The sequence below is a fragment of the Canis aureus genome, chromosome 13 (genome assembly GCF_053574225.1).
Source record: "Canis aureus isolate CA01 chromosome 13, VMU_Caureus_v.1.0, whole genome shotgun sequence".
NCBI lineage: Eukaryota > Metazoa > Chordata > Mammalia > Carnivora > Canidae > Canis > Canis aureus.
Genome location: NC_135623.1, coordinates 50,431,158 through 50,452,987, shown reverse-complemented (window position 1 = coordinate 50,452,987; position 21,830 = coordinate 50,431,158). Strand labels below are relative to the sequence as shown.

The 21,830-nt window shown below is 37.6% G+C and overlaps 2 protein-coding genes across 12 annotated transcripts in view; one reads left to right on the top strand and one right to left on the bottom strand.

The window, feature by feature from the left end:
• The window catches only part of OTUD4 (OTU deubiquitinase 4), a 45,463-nt gene extending 34,060 nt beyond the window's left edge, over positions 1–11,403 (top strand). For all 9 annotated transcript variants that reach the window (XM_077846176.1, XM_077846178.1, XM_077846177.1 and 6 more), the window contains 7 exons: positions 2–125; positions 418–473; positions 983–1,060; positions 2,433–2,571; positions 3,348–3,608; positions 4,644–4,684; positions 6,330–11,403. In XM_077846176.1, the coding sequence (XP_077702302.1) occupies positions 2–125; positions 418–473; positions 983–1,060; positions 2,433–2,571; positions 3,348–3,608; positions 4,644–4,684; positions 6,330–7,538 (1,908 nt within the window). In that variant the 3' untranslated portion in view covers positions 7,539–11,403. The remainder of the gene's footprint in view (position 1; positions 126–417; positions 474–982; positions 1,061–2,432; positions 2,572–3,347; positions 3,609–4,643; positions 4,685–6,329) is intronic.
• Positions 11,404–14,517: 3,114 nt separating this feature from the next.
• Positions 14,518–21,830, bottom strand: part of ABCE1 (ATP binding cassette subfamily E member 1) — a 31,703-nt gene continuing 24,390 nt past the window's right edge. For 2 of the 3 annotated variants that reach the window (XM_077846163.1, XM_077846165.1), the window contains exons 14-18: positions 20,158–20,268; positions 19,724–19,866; positions 19,492–19,614; positions 17,961–18,072; positions 14,518–16,207 (exon numbers count right to left, since the gene is read on the bottom strand). In XM_077846163.1, the coding sequence (XP_077702289.1) occupies positions 16,160–16,207; positions 17,961–18,072; positions 19,492–19,614; positions 19,724–19,866; positions 20,158–20,268 (537 nt within the window). In that variant the 3' untranslated portion in view covers positions 14,518–16,159. Of the gene's footprint in view, positions 16,208–17,322; positions 17,386–17,960; positions 18,073–19,491; positions 19,615–19,723; positions 19,867–20,157; positions 20,269–21,830 lie in introns of those variants that run through there. The other variant, XM_077846164.1, reaches the window with a different exon arrangement.

The following is a 21,830-nucleotide window of genomic DNA, read 5'->3' as shown; positions in this document are numbered from 1 at the left end:
GAGCTCATCAGTTAGTCAGTCAGCTTCTCCGAGTAGCAACCCATGTGTCCAGAGAAAATCATCACATGTAAGTGACAGAAAAGGAAGCAGGCGGAGAATGGATACCGAAGAACGGAAAGATAAAGGTATGTTATTTCATCATTTGAAAGCAGATGCTACAGCTCTGTGTCTGGTTTAAAGCCATATGTTAGAAAAGAACCCTTTGTAAATCATTAAGTAGTGTAATGTTACATATCTCACTGTTGCAGAGATACATTGACTCAGGCTAAAGCATGTTAAATGTTATTCTGAAAACTGCGTTTTTCACTGACTACACATAGTTCATGTAGTACTTTTGGCTTTGTCTTCATATTTTGTTCTGTCCTCAGACCTGTCCAGTGGCTAATACAGTCTTTTTTTTATCTTGATCTTTTACAGACTCTATTCATGGACATACTCATTTGGATAAAAAACCTGAGCCAAGCACATTGGAGGTGAATGTTTTAAATAATAATTGTATCTTTTTTTCCCCCCTTAGACATAAAATAGCAGAAGTAGAAGGAGAAGCTAGAGATGATTTCATCATTTCATTACTTAAGTTTTATGGAAGTAGAAAAGCAAAAAAGTGGGAAAACATGATAGTGCCTGAGGAGAATTCACTCATAAATTATAACTATTTCTTCATGATAACCTATCTCAATCAATGGAAAGTAGCTTTTAGTTTCCAATTTTCTATAGTAGATTGAGATTTTTAAAACCACATCCTCAGTATAAACTGCCTAGTAGTTTTGGTACAGTCAAGATATGTGCAGGCTAAGGTACCTGTTGAAGACCAGATATAATTGAAAAAATACTTAGTCATGAGAGGGTTCAGTCAGGTGCAGATAAGGTGAACTGTATAGGCAACCATTATTATTCTAGAATCCAGGTCTTTGAAACATAAAGTTTTGCTTTTGTAAAAAAAAAAAAAAATTTTTTTTTTGCTTTTGTTTTACTTCCAAAGAATATTAGTGACGATAAATGTGCAAGAATATCATCACCATCAAAGTCAAAGAAATTAGAGTGCCCACCTGTGGAGCAAGTAAGTACATTGTTGCATTTGACATTGAATGTTTCATTTTCTAGGTTTCTTATGTCTTTATATATGATCATTTAAAAAACAAAATGGGAAGACTTACTCTAGTATAACTTGGGGGCAGTTATGATTAACCTATAATTGTTGCTTACTTAATCTAGAATATTTTCATTTTTTTCTGTATATTTTAAAGATTTTGTTTTTAATTTTATTTTTAAAAATATTTTATTTATTTATGAGAGACACAGAGACATAGACAGGGGGAGAAGCAGGCTCCCTGCAGGCAGCCCGATGCTGGACTGATCCCAGGACCCCGGGATCATGACCTGAGCCAAAGGCAGATGCTCAACCGCTGATCTACCCAGGAGCCTTTTTATTAAGATTCTATTTTTAAGTAATCTCTACTCCCAACGTGGAGCTCAAACTCAGAACCCTGAGATCAGGAGCTGCAAGCTCTACTGACTGAGCCAGCCCAGTGCCTCTGTGGAATGTTATTTTGATAATGCCATTTTTTGGACATAGAAGCCATATTTCTGAATCAATTTCAAATAAGTTTATGTTTGGTATCTTCTGTTGTCTTTGTGATGGGTTCAGTTGGCTTGAAAATTAGATTTTTGAAGGGGAATTAAAATTTCTACTTTCGGGATGTCTGGGTGGCTCAGCGGTTGAGTGTCTGCCTTTGCCTCAGGATGTGATCCCAGGATCTGGGATCAAGTCCCACATTGGGCTCCCTGCGAGGAGCCTGCTTTTCCCTCTGCCTGTGTCTCTGCCTCTCTCTGTGTCTCTCATAAAGAAATAAATCTTTAATAAAATTTCTACTTTATTTCAAAACTTTAAAAAGAGTTGTCCGAACCTTTAACAGTTATTTCATAGGAGGGAGGGAATGTAATGATTGAAGAGATTAGAAAAAAAGATATTTAGAAAGCAGTGCCACCAATTTACAAATGTAATGAAGAAGGATCTTGAGTGTCCGACATCTTGAGTTTCAGTCTAATACAGGAAGAAAGTTATTAGTCTTTCCTTATCTTTCAGTTAACATCCTTCATATCATTTGGAAAGCATCCAGTTTAGGGTATGTCTTTGTATGAGGAGCAGTTATAAATAACTCATGGATTTCAAAACAATTTCAGTGATTTGTACATTCTTTCCTTAAAAGCGTAATGTTTAGATTGCTTTATATCTTTTGATAGGCAGCCCCTGGTTACGATCAAATTTGTTTGTTTGGAATTTTTAGCTACTGCATTTTTCTTTCATTTCTAAGATCAGAAAGACTATATAAAAACTATAGTTATGTTAAAGGTAGTTGAGGGTACATTTGGTGTTAAAATTAATGTTAAGCACAATGAACTCTTGTCTTTTTCCACCCCCTCTCTTGAAGAAGCCAGCAGAACATGTGTCTTTGTCAAATCCAGCTCCCCTTCTAGTTTCTCCAGAGGTACATCTAACTCCTGCGGTGCCTTCTTTACCAGCCACTGTGCCAGCCTGGCCAAGTGAACCTACAACTTTTGGACCAACAGGTTAGATTGGAATTGAAAAAAATCTTTGAACCAACCAACAAAACCTTTTCAAGTCAGAGACTCTTCAAGTTCTTTTTATTTTTGTCATTATCATCATCATTATCATTTAATATTTTATTTTAGAAAGTAACCTTTACACCCAGTGTGGGGCTTGAACTCCCAACCCCAAGATCAGGAATCGCATGCTCTCCCGACTGGGAGCCAGCTAGGTGCCCCAAAGATTTCAGGTTCTTGTTGGCTTTAAACTCAGAGCAGGGTTAGCTGTGTATGTGGAACCTTAGAGCTTTTTATGATCCTCTGCTTTGCTCTGTTTCCAGTGTGGGAGGGCCAGTTTAACTTGGTATTCATTTGAGATATATGCTCAAAATCTCAGGTACAAGATGCCTGAGCTGGTTGTCTCCACTGACAACCACTGACACCACAATTGACATTTCCCACTGACCAGCTCTGTGTATTCCCACTGTCCCAGCCATTGAATTTTGGCTGGGCTCTGTCTTGCTCATGTTTGTAAGAGCTACTGTTAGAAGACATTGACTCAAAGCTAGTTTCCTGGGCTTATTTGTCTAAGAGAGTTCTTAGTTCTTAGTTGATATAAAAGTTCTTAGTTGATATAAAAGATACTCTTTTAGATTTCTTACATATCTTTTTATCTATCTATATAGCTCTATCAGTTGTATAGCATTATTTGCCTTTTCGCTTAATGTAAACATATTTGTAGGGAGAAATATTTTCACTTTTTATATACAGTTTGTGATTCCTTTCCCTCTCTTTTGTAGGTGTCCCTGCCCAAATTCCCGTTTTGTCAGTGACACAGACGCTGACCACTGGACCTGATTCTGCTGTGTCCCAAGCTCATTTAACACCCTCTCCAGTTCCTGTGTCAATACAGGCAGTTAACCAGCCCTTGATGCCTTTGCCTCAGACATTGAGCCTGTACCAAGACCCACTCTACCCTGGGTTTCCTTATAATGAAAAGGGAGATCGAGCCATCGCACCACCTTATTCACTGTGTCACACTGGGGAGGACCTGCCTAAAGGTGAGATCCTTCTCTTAAGTTCCACTTGATTTTATTTATCAAGTGCTGATAGGAGTTCAGTGGGAACACACAGTGGGAAGTGTGAGTAGAGGTCAGAGGTTATGTTACTGAGTAAGCCAAAGGACTGACTTTGAGAAGGAGAGAAGAGATTTGGCTATAAGTGGTTAACTTTTTTGTTTGTTTTAGCTTGTGTTTGATTTGAATATGGTTTTTTGTATGTTTAGTAACTGTCCCTCCGTTGTGTCATTTTTTTCAAAAGCGTCCTTAAAGCCATTTTGAATTAAATCTTAATATTACTAACTAGGTAACTAAACATTATTGAGTTTTCTCATCACTGGACTGGCTTTTGAAACCACTCCTATTACTTCATCCATGAAAAATGACAGAGAAGAATAATATAGCAATCTATATATTTTAAGAATTTCTTTTAAATTTGGCCTTTTTTTAAAAGGAATTTTCGTTTGCAAAATTTCCTGTCTGGAAAAATTGAAAGAGTCATGCAGTGACTGATTGCTCTTTACTTGATTTTTGTGCCTAATTTTGTTAGTGGTTTGATCAAGTTGGAGCCTGTGGATAACTGGTTAATGTCAAATGAATACCTACTAATCTTATGTTATCAGTGAGTTAGGTTTATGTTGATTTTTGCCCATATCCCCCAACATTTTTATTTCATAATTTTTAAACCCTGCAGAATTGAAAAAGAAATACAGTGAACGGCTAAGTTTCCTTCACACAAAATTCATCTTAATCAGATAAAAATCTCAGTTTAAGCCATTTTTGGACTTAGATGTTAGGATAGATAAAGTTTTTTTTTTTTTTTTAGATAAAGCATTTTGAACCTGGAATTACCCTATAGTAACAGAGCTTGCTTTTGGTTATATTAGGGTTTTTAATCTTTGTTTTATATCACAGGCTAGAGAAAGCAATTTCAGTAGGCAAAATTGCCTTTGAGCTATATATTGTTTGAGGATAGTTGGAGGGGGGCTTTTTGAATGTATAATTTTAGTGAGTGATTATTATGTCATTTATTTTTAGATAAGAACATTCTTCGATTCTTCTTTAATCTTGGTGTAAAGGTATTTACATTTTATCATTTTAAAGTTATTTTTAAGTTAATACTGTGTTAAATTGTTAGTATATGAACAGTCTTAACTCTTACCCTGTTGGTGAATAACTTAAGTTTACTGAATCACATTTTAAGAACTAGGGTTTTTCAGTCCTGTATAGTTTGTTTTTAATAGTGGCTGAGGCTCCAGTATTTGCTTGCTTTTCCTTTTAACTGGCAATGGTATAACCCTATGAGAATATTTGGGAAATATTCCTTGTCCCTTGCGCAGCCTAGTGAAAATGCACTCATTGAGGAATTCAGTTAAAGATCTGGGTTTGAAATTCTGCTCATCACTTTTTTAGCAGTATATATCCCTGGGCACATCATTTAATGTCTCTTAGCCTAGCTATTTTCATTTGTGTTACGTGAATAATATTCTTCTATCTGCCTATTTGTTGAAAGGATCAAAAGAAAGAACTTGTGGAAGTTCTCCTGTGGAAGGTGGCATTGTTCACTAGCATAGCAGAGGTATTTTTTTGGGAAGTGGTCAGCCTAGAAATAGCTTGTCTTAGAGAGGCTGGAGAACTCTTATGTCCTTGTCAGTGCTGTGTTATATCTCCTGTTTTGGATTAATTTCTGTGGGTTTCAGACCATTAAAATATGAAATGAAGTGCCCTACTGTAGCCTAGTGGTCATTTCATAAAAGGAGACTCAATTTTATCACCTGTGGTATTCACTGCCTAGATTTATATTTAAGTAGTTCATGTTTGCTTCAGCTAATTAATTTGCTGTTTAACTGGTAATTTTTTCTTTATGTTTGGTGTTCAGCTGGCCCTTTTGCAAGGGGATAGATTAGCTTTATTTTCAGTGTTACCTTTCTCTGACTGGAGGTCTGACTTTTCATCTATGCAGTTGGAATGCTCTCAGGGCTTCTAAACCTGGAGTATCCCATTTTTCTGGTAGAACAGAGAGGTCCAGACCAATTAACTCGTTGGCATGGGGTCACACAGAGAGTTGGTGGTAGAGCCAGAACATGAATGCAGGTCAAGCTAGAGAACCTGTGATTGAGATACTCCAAGCTGGAGGCTCAAGTACTTGATGGTGGTGGTTTCTGGGATGTGTATCACCCAAAATTATTTCTTTTTTTTTTTTTTTTCCAAAATTATTTCCATGCAATTCTACCCAAAGGGTGGAATTAATGATCATGGAATATGTGGGTGAGTTCATCATATTGTCTCCAGTCACCTCAATACCATGGGACCTTGGGTTAGTTTCAGGATAGGAATAAAGAATGGAATGTTAGAGTAGTGACTTACTTTTGTAATTCCTTTTCTTTTTTTTTTTTTTAATTTTTTAAAATTTTTTAATTTATTTTTATTTATGATAGTCCCACAGAGAGAGAGAGAGAGGGGCAGAGACACAGGCAGAGGGAGAAGCAGGCTCCATGCACTGGGAGCCCGTTGTGGGATTCGATCCCTGGTCTCCAGGATCGCGCCCTGGGCCAAAGGCAGGCGCCAAACCGCTGCACCACCCAGGGATCCCTGTAATTCCTTTTCATGTTACATATTGCAGTGATGATATGGTCTTGGCAGGCATGAGCAACTTGAAGCACTTGCTCTAAGCTCCCACCCCCCTCCCCCTTTTGTTAATGTTTCTGTTTTTGTTTCTTTTAGGCATATAGTTGTCCTATGTGGGCTCCGCATTCTTACCTGTACCCTCTGCACCAGGCCTACCTGGCAGCTTGCAGGATGTACCCAAAGGTCTCTGTCCCAGTGTATCCTCCAAATCCTTGGTTCCAGGAAGCTCCTTCTGCTCAGAACGAAGGTGATTGTACCTGTACCGACGCACACTTTCCTATGCAGACTGAGGCCACTGTTAATGGTCAGATGCCACAGGCCGAGATTGGACCGCCAACGTTTTCTTCACCTCTGGTTATCCCTCCATCTCAGGTGTCTGAAAGTCATGGACAGTTGTCTTACCAGGCTGATATTGAATCTGAAAACTCTGGGCAGCTTCTTCATGCTGAGTATGAAGAGTCACTAAGTGGCAAGAATATGTTCCCGCAGCCGTCCTTTGGACCGAATCCATTCTTAGGCCCAGTTCCCATTGCACCTCCTTTCTTTCCACATGTTTGGTATGGGTACCCTTTCCAGGGATTTGTAGAAAATCCAGTCATGCGGCAGAACATTGTTCTCCCCTCTGATGAGAAAGAATTGGATCTGCCCCTGGAAAGCCTGGATCTGTCTAAGGAATGTGTTTCAGTTTCAGCAGTGGATGAGTTTCAGGAGGCCAGAGGTGAAGGCACACATTGTCTCCCTGAAGCAAGTGTGGGTAAGCATGAAGGCCGGGCGGAGCAGTCATCCCAGACCCCTAAGGTGGATCTGGCACCGCCTTCCATCCTTCCTGTGGCGGAGGAAGAGGCTCATCTTCCCACTCAGATTCTAAACAGAGAGAGAGAAACTGTGCCTGTTGAACTTGAGCCTAAAAGGACCATTCCAAGTCTGAAAGAAAAATCAGAAAAAGTGAAAGATCCTAAGACTGCCGCCGATGCGGTCAGTGGGGCCAACTCTGTGGAGAGCAGAGTGCAGAGACCAAAAGAAGAGAGTTCCGAAGATGAAAATGAAGTGTCTAATATTTTGAGAAGTGGTCGATCCAAGCAATTTTATAACCAGACTTATGGAGGCAGGAAGTACAAAAGTGATTGGGGCTCTTCTGGTAGAGGAGGGTATCAGCACGCGAGAGGTGAGGAGTCCTGGAAAGGGCAGCCTGGCAGAAGCCGAGATGAAGGTTACCAGTACCATCGAAATGTCCGAGGACGACCCTATCGCGGGGATAGGAGGAGATCGGGGATGGGAGATGGCCATCGGGGGCAAAACACTTGACGCTTGTTGCTGTGCTATTTTAGAGCAGAAACCTCTCCTGAGGTGGAATGTTTCTGAAGGCTTTAAAAAAAATACATTAAAATAAAAACCCAAATTGGAACTATCTCCTCCCGTCCCCCTTTGACCCCCGCCCCCAATCCTGGACAAGAGATTTTGGATATGCATTCAAGGGGCAGGTGAATTCCTGGCATTGCCATTTTTCTTTGTTCAGAATCTGTTTATCAGGTAACTGCCCCTATAAAAAGTAGAAAATAACTTTGTTAAAGTATTTTTTATAAACCGCTTAATATAAAACTTAGATTTAGTGTTTGGTTTTTTTCCTTATTATAAGTTTAATTTCAAATGTTGGAAACGTGTGCTTTATAGTGTTTACTAAAGTGACAAGAAAAATATACCATTTGACACACTATAGATTCCAAAACATAACATTGCACCAAATAGAAATGTATATTTTATTATGCAATGCCTTAGTCATAAACTGGGCTCAAATAATTCTTAGCCTAAAACACTGTTGTCTTTTGAAATGCTTCCAACCCAAAGGCCTTTCATCTCAATATCTGTCAAACTTGAATAATGTCTTCTCTTTAATATTACACATAAGGCAGCCTATTAACCTGTGTCTTAGAAACGTTGTATATAGTTCTTTTAATATTCATAGGGTCTATTTTTGAATTTTGGTGAGTATTTGTTGAACTTGAGATCGCATACAAGACAGATGTTTAAGAAATAATAGGATAACTAATGAAATGGCTGTTTCCACCAAGAATTCCTAGCACTGGTGTAAATATCATGGTGCCTACTTGAAAGAAATGTAGATGCTATGCATTTTGAAAATAATCTGCATCTGTTAAAACTGCAGAAGTTTTTTAATGCCACTTTAACACTAATGCACTGACAGATTTAAATATTTTGTGAGAAGAAATGTTAAAAATTTTTAGCTTGACAGGTTTGTATGGAGTTACTGTGTTTTGTTTTTCTGTTTGCACCATTGGGTTATGTGTATCACTTTACATTTGCATGTTCAACTTGTCACACGCCTGGAACTATTGTACAAAAAAAAAGGATGATTGTGATTTCTAGTTCTTTTCTAGAAGATGCTGCTAGAAAGTGGTTGCTTTGCATTTTATGGCTTGTTACCCCTTAGGTAACCTAGCTCTTCTGATCCTGCTTCTTTTCTGTCTTTGCAGTATTTGCAGAAATTCCCTTTGCATGTTGCACTCTGTTCTCAGTTCGAGATTTCACTCTGAATCAACACAGTATTCATGCACCTGTGTCACTCTTTAAAAATAACTCTGGCTTATGGTTCTTGTTTGTACATATACCAATGTGAGAATCTACCCTTTTTTTATGTTCTCTTTTGATCAGGAAGTTTGAGTGCTATGCAAATAATGTAGTGATTTCTCTTTGCATGCCGTGTGTAATATACCTAGCCAAAAATAGATTTTTGTTTTTTTAAAGGCAAATTACTTTAAAGGCAAATACAATTCACTTGAATTTGACAAACTGAAGCAGATGAGTTTTCTGGGTTCTCTGATTACCCACAGGAATGTTTGGATGCCAGCTAGGCTCAGTTGAATCTCCACTGTACTGTAATAATGGTTATTTACCTCTGTGTTGTTTTAATTACCTAATGTCTGTGTAACTGCTGATTTGAGTAGTGATTAGCATTTAGATGTTTTGTAACGTAGGATTTTAGAGAGCACTTTGAAAGATAACATTTTATTATGATGGTGCTAGGTAAACATTTGTAAAGATGGATGGTTGTGTGGAAAAGAACAAGTTTCTTGAGAGAACTTGTTGAGAGGAGTTTCTCTTGTCACCTAAGCTAGAACAATTGGGGAAGGTACTGCTGAAGCCATTTTGTTTTCTTCGTTAACATCAACAGTAGTTAATGGAATGAGAAGATTATAGGGTTCTCCACTTTCAGCTCCTGCTTTTTTATGGCATGTTAGCTTACCTGATAATTTTTATGAAAACACATTTAGATACAGTGACCAGACTTAAAAAATTCAGTAGAAGTTTGATCTCAGGAGTCCAAAAGAAATTGCTGTTTCTGGTGTCTTTCCGTTTTATTGACTGAGATTTGATCTCTGTTTCTTCTGGAAATGTCTCAAAAGTGGATAGGAAAGAATACTGTTCATTTCTTCACTGTCACTCTGTCTTACCTCAGCGGAGTAATGGAATGCTCTATAGTTCCTGCAGGAAATACCGAGTGGCTTCCTGTTTCCCATATCTCACCTCCAGGGCTTGATGGAAACAGAGCTGAAAGAGAACTTCAGCGGATTGTACTTGACGCAGTGACCTCTGGAATAAAAGAACTCTGACTCTTGATAATTAGTTTTAAAATTCTTAGTCTTTGCATGAAGGTCAGTTTTATTTTTTCCTTTAGTTTTGTTTTAAATGTATTATGAGTGCAGGGGATTTTGCCTTATGCTGAGGTCAAACTAGGGCCAAGCAAGCTTTTGTCCTCCTTCATTTTAACGGAATCATAAGGTATGTTGACATGAGATATAATGTTTCTATATATAAGAGAAAAATAAAAGGTTAGAAGTGAGAATCATTTGTATTTTGAGGTAGAAATTATGGAACTCCACTGTATTACGATTATACACGTTTTGAAGAACAGATGTTTAGAACGACCAAAGCTCACCTGTTCATTTGAGTTAGTTGCTTTTGCTGAACTTGATCCCTGTCCCTTTTAATACCGCGTGTATTTCTGTTCAAGTCCAGTTTCCTCTTCAGCTTTCGTTCCATGTACTCTGGCAGCAGGATGCTCGCCTCCGTGCGGTCCTCGTCTTGTTTCCTGGTAACCAGCCCATATGTTCATTTTCATGGCTGACTGAAGCTCAGACCCTGCCTTGACCTGGCAGGAGTAGGTCTTCCCAAACCACAATGTTGATAACCGCTTATTTGATGCAGACCATGTTATATTCTTGCAGTGTGTTTCCTTTGTGACTCAAGGTTGAATTAAAATGCCTGTGAACTGCAAACTTGCTTATGATTGACTTGGTGCAATAAAGTTCCTTTCTAACCGTTTCTGGTTTAGAAAACATTCAGCCATCCTAGAAACTAGCAATATTTATTTATGCCTCATTTATTTTACCTTTGGTTTTTAGATGAGGTAACCTTAGTCTTTCACTTATGGGTACTAAGCAAGGTCCATTTTAGTGTAGCTGAAGAGAACGTGTATTTGGCTACACGATTTCTGTTTACTGTATTTTGCTTCCTATTTAATGTCTAAATGCTATTGTGTTTTTGTTTAAAATCTTAGTAATGGCTCAGTTCCAGTATGTCATTTTTTTTTCCAGTATGTCATTTTCAAAGAACTAAGGTTTTGCTACTAGTGTCAGCCATTTATTTTCCCACTAATTGGGATTTCCCACTAATTGGGAATTCTTTTCCCCCCTGAAATATAAGTTTTAGAAAATCTTAGAAGAGGGGTGGGTGCATGTCTTAATGCTGGGAAACAGCAACTTTGGGGTTGAATTTACTTGAATGGATTAAAAATTGTTACAGAGCTAGAAGAAAATTTATGTATGAAAAATGATAATAGCCTTACACTGAGTACAAATAATACTTAAAAGCATGTGAAGATGTGATCATTTGTGATGTTACTTGTAAAAAAAAAAAAGCATATATACATATCTTTTGAAGTGTTGAAAGGAAAATAGTACTTTATATTCTTTATCATATCACTTTTTGTAAGTGTTGAATATATTCCTGTTTATTTTTCTATGTTCTGTTTTGTAGCCTTAAGAAGTGTTTCAAACATATCTGAATGTATAAAATAAGAGTAAATGCCCTACATGGTGTGATGCTGCATTATATATAAAACTGTGTGCATATATTAAATTTTGTCTCTTGATTCTGCTTGTGATTCTTTGGTTCCAGGGTTAACCAAGTAAATAGCATATAAATAAATCTTAGGAGGGTGTGTTAGTAAGCATCTGAAAATAGAGGATTTCCATGGTTTCTATCCAGGCAGAAGATAATTCTGGTATGTGCAACTTTTTAGTGGGATTTATAATCTGTGGGGTAGATTAATTTAATGAGGCTCATGCAACTAATAAGTGGTAGAATTTGGAGTTTTACCTAGCTCTGAGTGGTTTTAGAACCAGTGCTCTTACCACTTTTTTCCAGCATTCATTAAATGAAATGAGATGTGTGGACTAAGAATATAATTTATAGATTCAATGACTTTTTTTTTTATTCTTATTTTTAAAAGATTTTACTTATTCATGAGGGACACAGGCAGAGAGACACAGGCAGAGGGAGAAGCAGGCTCCGTGCAGGGAGCCCAATGCAGGACTCGATCCTAGGATCCTGGGTCACGCCCTGAGCCGAAGGCAAACGCTTAACCACTGAGCCGCCCAGGTGCCCCTAACCTAAATGATTTTTTTTTTTTTTTTTAATGTGGTATTCAGTGCAGGCATACCTTGTTTTGCTATGGTTTGCTCTATTGTGCTTCGTAGATACTGTGTTTTTTTCAAAGAGGAGGTTTGGTGCAGCCCCAGTGGCGCAGAGGTTTAGCACCGCCTGCAGCCCGGGATGTGATCCTAGGGACCTGATATTGAGTCCCACGAGTCCCACGTCGGGCCTCCTGCAATGGAGCCTGCTTCTCCCTCTGCTGTGTCTCTGCCTCTCTCTCTCGTTCTCTCTGAATAAATAAATCTTTAAAAAAAAAGAGGTTTGTGGCAACCCTGCTTGGAGCAAGTCCATTGGCGCCATTTTCCCAACATTTGCCCACTCTGTCACATTTTGGCAATTCTTGAAATATTTTAAGGTTTTTCATTTTATCTGTCATGATCTGTCATCCATGATTATTGACTTGCTGAAAGCACAGATGATGGTTAGCATCTTTTAGTAATAAGACAGTTTTCAGTTAAGGTTGCGTACATTGACTTTATATATATATTTTTAAATATTTTATTATTTATTGATGAGAATACACAGAGGAGACAGAGAGGCAGAGGCACAGGCGGAGGGAGAAGCAGGCTCCATGCAGGGAGCCCGACTCGGGACTTGATTCGGGGTCTCCAGGGTCACGCCCTGGGATGAAGGCAGGCACTAAACCGCTGAGCCCCCCGGGCTGCCCCGTACATTGTCTTTATACATAATGCTATCATTGCATATTTAAAATAGACCACAGCGTAAACATTCATATGCACTGGGAAGCGAAAGCTTTGATTCCTTTAGACGCACAGTATTGCTGAGGTATACCTTGATGAAGATGGATAGATCATTTGAAAGTTTTACTTGAAAACAGGTAGCAGGTGCCCTTGAACACTTTGAAAACCCAAGCTGCTGCTTAATGCTTATTTAACCTACTCACTACATGGACTTTGTTTTCAGAACGGCTTTCCCAGGAAGGAAAGCCTAAAGAAAGGCTTCCCTTTTCAGCAGTGTTTGGTGGGAAGGTAAGTTGGTGAGACATGAAAGCCAGCTGTTGCGGGTTGCCCAAGCAGGTGAGTGGGCATCCCAGAATCTGGGAATGGAGAGAGGAGAGATGGGGAGAAGCTGGAGTCTGAGGAAAGCCAAGAAGGGTGTCTTTTGGTGCCAGGTGGAGTCCTTTCAGGATTGGGCACTTGAAGTTGATGGGATAAAAAAGGTGAAACTAAGTGATGACAAATGTTCTACAGTTTCTCTAAAGTTTTCTATAATTAGAAGGGCTTGCTTTCCTCTTTGTTACATTTTCACTTGACTGTTAGGTCCATGTCTAGGGAATAATAGGAGAATGTAGACTAAACGAAGGATGTTAAACAGCTTCCTTTCCTGAATCCTTAAGCTCTTCTGAAGGTGTGAGTCATGCACTCATCAGAATAGTGAAGCTACAGATACTGGTTGTAAACATGTTAAGAGTTTGATCCTGAATTCATTAGAAATTGGAGCTTCAAAGTCCATCCTCTTTACATTCCTGTGATTATATAGCTTTCACATTTAGCAGAAAAAAATGTCTAGGCCAAAGATGTAAATATAGAAGATGAGCAGTGCGATTCTCATGGCTTCCCATCCCCTTTATTTTACTTAATGGTCAACAACAAAAATTCTGTGTAGTAAGCTAACTTTTCTCCTTTAAATGAAAACTGGCTTTGGACTGAGCACCGTGTAATGCTCTGTACCTCCCTAGGGCTGTACCTATTACTGTGTCACTTGTGGCAAATTTGTTCCTTTCTAAATTAAAGTAAAAGCATCTAAGGCAAAGTATATTTTAATTACGTAAGAAATAGTCACAGACTAGGGGCCAAAAAAAGGAGGCCAGAAAGCAGAGGTATGGACGTGAAGCAGCACAAAGGCCGCAGCCCAGGAGATGGGAGGGACAGACATGGTTGATCTGAGACCAGCGCAGGCAGCTTCGGGAGTTAGCACTAACATGCTTGCCTTAAACCAGGGGCATCCCAGTAAAAAGGGCCATCATAAGAGTAAACATTCCCTATAAAAAATCCCAAACACTGATAATGGTACCATTCGTTCCCTGTCGGCGAGCCGAGATGAAGAGTGGTTCCCAGCTGGTGCTACGCTGGGTCACTGGCAGAAACCACCTTTGGGGAGACGGAGTTGGCCAAGGAGGGAGTCACGGTTACTTGAACAGGCAGCCTTGATAAGCCAGCCTTTCCCCTCCTAGGGGGCTGCCGGCAGCTGAGCACTTTCAATGTGAAGACTAGCAACCTGGTGGCCGCCTTGCATTTCCGGGTCACCTCCCGGGCAGAACTTATCCACAAGAAGCAGTACCACATACATAGCTCCTTTTATTAGGAAACCCAGACTTCTAAATTTAACATCTGCACTGTTGGTGTATTTGAATTGGTATTACTGATTTTTATAGAAAAACTTTTTTTCTTGTGTTAGCAACCTACTGTAAGACCTTTTGCTATGTAAACATTTAAATGTATTTTACATATTCTGTCATCAGCAATAAGCAGAACTCTGTTCTCATTTTATCACAAGGGTTTTCTTTAGGACAGAATACGGAATCAGTAAGTAAAAACAGCTTTTGTCGTCTTTTATTCAATATACTTGAAATAATCATTCACAAATTTAACCTATCCTTAAAAATAGGCACTACTTATTTTAGTATAATCCCATATATGTACAAAACAAACCCTTTACATATTCACACTTGGTAAGTGCACAGAAAAAAAAGCATAAAAGGATATATATTATTAAATGCAAACACTGGCAACCTTTGGGAGGGTAATGTGAGGAGATAAAACATTTTATTACATGTATTTCAGGAGGTTTGAATTTTTCACAAATATTTATGGATTGCTCCTAAATGAGTATTCTTAAAGGCCTATTTTAAAGAAAGACCAGTTAAACCAAACCATTATTTCCAATTCACCATCTGCATATTAGTGCTTCTGTATTGTTTCAAGAAGCTCTCAAAGTCTGTTCAGTAATTTCTATTTTGTTTGCCCCATTAATTTATTAGTAAACTCTCTTCCTCACTTGTAGTAGAAGTTAGTTCCAGTTCACTGCATTAGAAGTGTAACTGAACGTGGTCTCACGCTGCATCTCACTGTTCAAACTCAGGAACTCGAGATGTAAGTTTTTAAGAGTTCTTGCTGCATAGTATCCCAAAACTCCCCACCCCTTTGCTCCCTTACCCCCCCCTCCCCGAGTCAAATGGGTGTAGATCATGTGCTCTATACCAAACATGGATATAAATATATTTGGTACCAAGAGGTATTTTAACATTGCTATCTGGGGGCTTGTTTGCATTAATGTTGCCTTTAGGAAAGTGGCTGTCCTTGACTGTCCGTTAGAAATCTGTGGAAGTTTAAAATTACATGGATGAATCAACTCTAAAGAAAGATTTTGAGCCTATACTTTTAAAGAAAGGAAATATTCTTTAAAATGCTTTTCCTAAATCGTGATCAGTGATTACATAGACTTGTAAAGAATGACATTACTTTGAGAATTATATAGAATCACACAGAATGCTAAAACTGAGTAATTCATAGTAAAGTTAGCTATTTTTCTGGTGGTGGGGCAGAGGGATGTGGAAATGATTTTTTGATATTCAAAAGCACCAAAAACATGGTAAACAGTGCTTAAGCTGGGAACATGGCCTTTTCCAACAGTGGTGTTTTGTGGTAGATCATCTTCCTTTGAAAGTCTAAACACACTGAAAACATAGTGCAAAGACTGAAAACAAGTAACAAATATAATCCTGATGTTTATTTATCAAATTTCATTAGTGGAATCTTCGACCGGCTTTTAAAATAAGGGCAGTTTCTATATTATAGTGGAATATTTGGCAAACGAAGTCTGGAAAGCTTTTTCAAGATTTTTAAAAGGGGGCAACACTGGTCAGCATTTGGTACACGAATATGGTAACACCTACTGAAAATCTTCCCATACATCACGAAAACCTGGAGGTAATTTGTGTAGCTTGAAATGTCTTCATTTTAGAATGTTATACACAAGGGCCTCATCAAGAACAGAAAAGTGCATTTTCTGTGTTCAGACTATAATTTACAACACAACTGGCTTTTGATGTTACATTAAGTAAATTATACTTCAAGCTCCAGAGTATGTGGGGCATAAAACCTGATTAAAGTTTTATACGACAAAAATCCCAATAAATGTTAAGAAATGGCTTCTCAATATTCTGATTCAGTCTAGTCATCCAAGAAAAAGTAGTTTCCACTCTTCTTTTGTTCTACATCCTAAAAAAAAAAAAGCAACAAAATCAACACCATCCTCCTATACTTTCACCCACAGTATTGTTTAGCAGTGTTTACAACAGTGTCTATACAACTTCCTCTGCAGTCACTGTCTGCACTGCTGCTGGATATTCCCAGGTCTGCTAAATCGAAAGCAAGATTATTACCTCTGCTACTCATCCCTACCACCAGAACACTTCCCTTGGTCCACCTCAAGTAAAGCCCCTTTATATAAATGCCTTATTTACTTATGTAGAATTTTGCTACATATTATTTCCAGCTAAACTATTAAATTCCATTTTCATCATTTTGACTCTAAGCCCCTAGTCCAAAAGGTACAGTCAACTGCCTATTACACAAAATGCATGTAAAAGTATTTTTTCCCAGGACTGTTTACAGACTGGCCAGTAATGATCCACCTACTCATCTGCCTATGTGCTTCCTTTACTAGGATCAAGGTATGATGAAGATGAGTGGGCACAGAGAAATGATGACTAGGTATACCTAGGGACAGAACCATGGATCTTTACACAAGAAAATGAAAGTACAACATTTGTAACATTTCAGAAAGAATTCTTAGTAAAATTAACTGTTCACAATAAGCACTGTAGGGTTTAGTCCCTCTTTTCTTCTTAGTGTGATTTTTTTTTTTAAGATTTATTTATTCATGAGAGAGACAGAGAGGCAGAGACATAGGCAGAGGGAGAAGCAGGCTGCCCGTGGGGAGCCCAATGTGGGACTTGACCCCAGGATCACGCCCTGAGCTGAAGGCAGATGCTCAACCACTGAGCCACCCAGGTGTCCCTTAGTGTGATTTTTTAAAACAAACTTTTCAATTTTAAGACAGAATCTGTAATTTCATTGTCTTGGCCAAGAGTAAAACCATTTATAAACAAAATACACAGCAAAATCTAAGACATCAATACACTCTGTCAGGTGCTTAAGGATACATTACGTATACACTGACCTTGTCTCTGCTAAGAGATCATAGTTTAATAGCAAAGCTAGAGTACAAATATGAAAATAATAAAATCTAGTAAAAGCTAGTATTAAGGATAAGAGTTAGAGGGCCGTGAAATGTAAGCAGCATTTTAAGTAGGTATTGCAGGTGATAAAAACACAGAAATGCTTTTTTAGAGCTCACTTTTTTTCCCCCCGAGGGACCAAGAGATTACTGCTTTCTAAAAAAAAAAAAAAAAAAAAAAAAAAAAACTATTTCACAAAGTACACGAATTGTAGGAGGCATAGTTAATAATTTTATGTACCACAAAGAAAGGAAATTGTTGCCAATTAAACTGACAAAATGTTTTTCCATTGTGTAGAATTTTATGTTCACTGAAGAGCTTGTCTGCATTCTTAAAATATTTTAATCAGGTGTTGGCTCTTGTGTATGCACAAGAAAAATAGATGAGAGAAACTGGTTAAGGTCTTTGTAAAAATGACTGCTTTGTTTCAACAGTGAATTAGTATAATCTTTCTGAAGACATTTAAAATGGCAATTAAACTCAACACAGGCAGTACAACAGTGGGTACAACTCATAGACAACATGAACACGTCTAAGTCCATGGAGCAATAGCAACTACAACATAATTACTGCCTACCAGACTGAAGGATGCCATCAGATAGTAATGTGAAAAATATGAATCTTAGAATGAAATGACAAAATTTCCTGTGAAATAGCCTTCCAGTTTGAAATATTCCTTTCAATTATTACGAGAAATTATTCCTGATTTTAATATAGTTTTTTTTACCTACCTTAATTGAATTCAGTTTGTTTATTCTTGGCCTATAGTTGTTTGGATCTCTTCTGAATGTAATTTCAAGCTGAGACAAAAATTTATTCATGCCAGCCAGAAGAGTCTGAGGACTAGAGGAAAAATAAGGTTAACTGTGATTAAAATTTACCCCATAAATTTAACTACATTTTGGAATGAAGAGTATTAAGCAGCACTGTTCCTTGAAATTCCCCAATCATAAGTCATCTAGATAATAGTACAATCATAAATTCTATGTTCAGAAGGGTCTTTGCTTGGACTATTTGGCTATATTATTTTTGGGTAAAAGAAACCCAGTTTAAACTATGTTTCTGATTTGGAAAAAGAAACATTTAAGAAATACTAGTTTAGAAAAACGAAAGATCATTAATTAGGAGATTACAGAATTTCTACTCTGACATTTTCAGGGAAGAAGAAAAAATTTAATAGACAAAAGTAACATTAACATCAGACATTTTGCACTGGAGGGACTATGTACAGCACTATGGACTGTACTCATAACTCTTTTTTCTATTTCCATGCTTAATCCATCTTTTTTTAACCCAAATTAATTCTTACATCATACTAAACGGTAACAAACCTGTGGAACATTTTAAGCATTTTTATAAATACAAAGAACTGTTATTCAAGTAAGCTATTATACAGTTCAAAAAACTTCCCTCTCAAAGAAATATGTTAATTCTCAATTGGTAAGTAAATTTAAAATGAAAACAAAGGAATTTTGGGAAGAAGCTCAGTAAAGTTCTTTATTTTTTGGATGAATTATTCAAATAGGAATTCCATTCCTCCCTATTATCAGAAAACAGGTTGGACTCACATGCAATTGCTATTTTGACAAGAAAAAGACGGCTGCATTTCAGTAATTCCGTATGTTTCAACCTAATGTAAGGTTCTAACGCTAAAAAGTTTAAGAAATTTCTCATAAACTGATTTACATGTTAGGCTTCTCTATATCACAAGTGCTATCAAGCCAATAAGGTAAAATTAGAGAAAAAAAGGGGAACAGTAAAATCATTCATTTTGACTCTGCTATAGATCAATACCAGATATTTGGGGTCCACTGTGAACATTACCACTAGCAGTCTAAGTTGGGCAAATCATGTAACCTATGTGCATCCTGTTTTATCTGCTGTATATAACATCAGTGGTTTCCAGGGAATCAAAATCCTAACCTGTTTTGAAAATCCAAATAATTAAGCAGACAAAAGTTAACTTGGAAGAAAAGGCAAGCAGCCCAGATCTCTGCATGCTTATTCCCCTGGGTCAGGAGTTCTATACTACAGTCTGAACACTAGTCTACCCAGTCCCTTCTAGTATTCAACATTAATAATCCTGTGAGTCACACAATCATTCCTAGAATTTCTGGCTACTTCTTTCCTTTAAAAATAAAATGGTATCATTAATGTTTATAAGCTTATTGCGAAGTTTTGACTAATAATTTTCTGATTGTTAGAACTTATAAGGAGTTAGAACTTATAAGGACTTCTGAATGTTTCAGAAGATAGTTTTACCTGTTTGCAACCGTGTTCTTAGATGGAATACCATCAAAAACGATGACTCGATCTGCTAGATAGGTGGCCATAATGAAGTCATGTTCCACAACAAAGGCTGTCTTCTTAGCATGGAGTATGAAACTAAAATATATGATTTTGAAAATGTTTCCAGTTTTATATTATCAAATATTCAAATGCTGTATTAAGCACCATTGCATACTGGTACACATAATTAAAAGCAATACATTACCGTTTGACAACTCGAGCTGCCATCAATCTTTGCTCAGAATCCAAATATGCAGATGGTTCATCAATTAAATAGACATCAGCAGGCTTGCCCAAACAAAGTGCTAAAGCCACTCGCTGCAGTTCACCACCAGATAACGTCTGCACCTATTTGAAGTGTGTTTATTATTTTTTAAAGATTTTATTTATTTATTCATGAGACACAGAGAGAGAGAGAGAGAGACAGAGGCAGAGACACAGGCAGAGGGAGAAGCAGGCTCCACGTAGGGAGCCCAACACAGGACCCGATCCCGGGACTCCAGGATTATGCCCTCGGCCGAAGGCAGACACCAAACCCGCTGAGCCACCCAGGGATCCCTATTTGGAGAAGAATTTTAGCGAACTATGTAGAGCCACCCAAAGTTTAAATAATAAAATGACAAAAATCAGAATATGTACTTCTTGATCGATGATGTTCTCAATTTGTAGAGGCTTCATTACATCAGTCACAAATTGTGGATGAGTGTAAGCATCTCTTATCTTTTCATGTAGCAACTGTCGAACACTTCCCTGTGGTTAGTGAAAAAAAAAAGTATTGAAATTTTATTTCAGTACAGAACTCCCCTAATTATGAATCTTGACAAAGTTAAGCTCCAGAGCAAAAATAGATGAATTTGCCACCCACAGATAGGATAGTATTTTTATGCTTATTGTCTGTGGCATGTTCTGAAATTTTTATATTAAAAAACCCATCATGTCCAATAAGTAAAAAAACAAACAAACAAAAAAAAAACAACTTAACTCTAAAAGTAGTAAATGATGACTGTTTCAAGAAAGATATCATTTGAGACTAGGAATAATTCTCAAGGTCAGTGTGGTTATCAATTTCTCTTTGGCAATGAGTAAGATAACAAAATGCATAATGTAACAGTGAAGAACTTAAGATGTCTTTTGCTTGATATTTAAGGAGGGCAGAGTCAGAACTTAAAAGCTAAGCTTATACAAAGGGTCAATAATAAAACTTTTATTTTAAGCTAAGCTATCTCATATAGGTGAATAAAGTGGTACTAAGGGCAAATACTATAGTTAAGAAATTTATTACAACACTTCTAGAACCAAAGGAGGTTAACTTCCTAATGTTTTAAAGGTTCATATTTTAACATTTATCAGTATTTTTAATGACCGATGGCATTCAATTTCATTGATATACTATACTGTGTTATCAATTTACCAGTTGATGGACATTGAGTTTGTTTTCTTCCACTTTCTGGCTATTATGAATAACACATTTGTGTCAAATTTGTGCTCTGAGACAGGTCTTCATTTCTCCTTGGTATGTATCTAGGAGTGGAAATGCGGTTCATATGTAACTCTATGTTAACCATACAAGGAACTGACAGGTTTTTTTTTTATTGGCTCTACCATTTTACATTCCCATCAGCAATAGGAGGTTCCAATTTATCCACATCCACACCAATACTTGTTACTACTTTTTAAAGTCATCCTAGTGGGTGTACAAAATCTCACTGTAGTTCTGATTTGCATTTCCCTAATGACTAATGGTGCTGAGCATCTTTACATGTGCTTATTTGGCCATTTGTACATTTTCTTTGAAAAAAAAAAATCTATTCAAATCCTTTGCCTGTTTTTAAACAGAGTTGTAACTGTTCTTTGTATATTCTAGAGATAAGCAATTATTAAATAAATAATTTGCAAATGTATTCTGTCTTGTACGTGGCCTTTTACTTTTTTTTGCTGGTGTTATCTGCAGCACAAAACACATTAAGTTGTTGCTGATGGTTTTTTTTTTATAATTTTTTTAAAAATTTTTATTTATTTATGATAGTCACAGAGAGAGAGAGGCAGAGGGAGAAGCAGGCCGGGAGCCCGATGTGGGATTCGATCCCGGGTCTCCAGGATCGCGCCCTGGGCCAAAGGCAGGCGCCAAACCGCTGCGCCACCCAGGGATCCCCCCCCCTCTTTTTTTTAAAGTAAGCTCTACACCCAACATAAGGCTTGAACTTAAGACCCCAAGATAAACAGTCACAAGCTCCAACAACTTGAGCCAGCCAGGTGCCCCCTCCTTAGGTTTCTGTTTTGGAAAAAGATGGTGAATAAAGTTAAAGGCATTT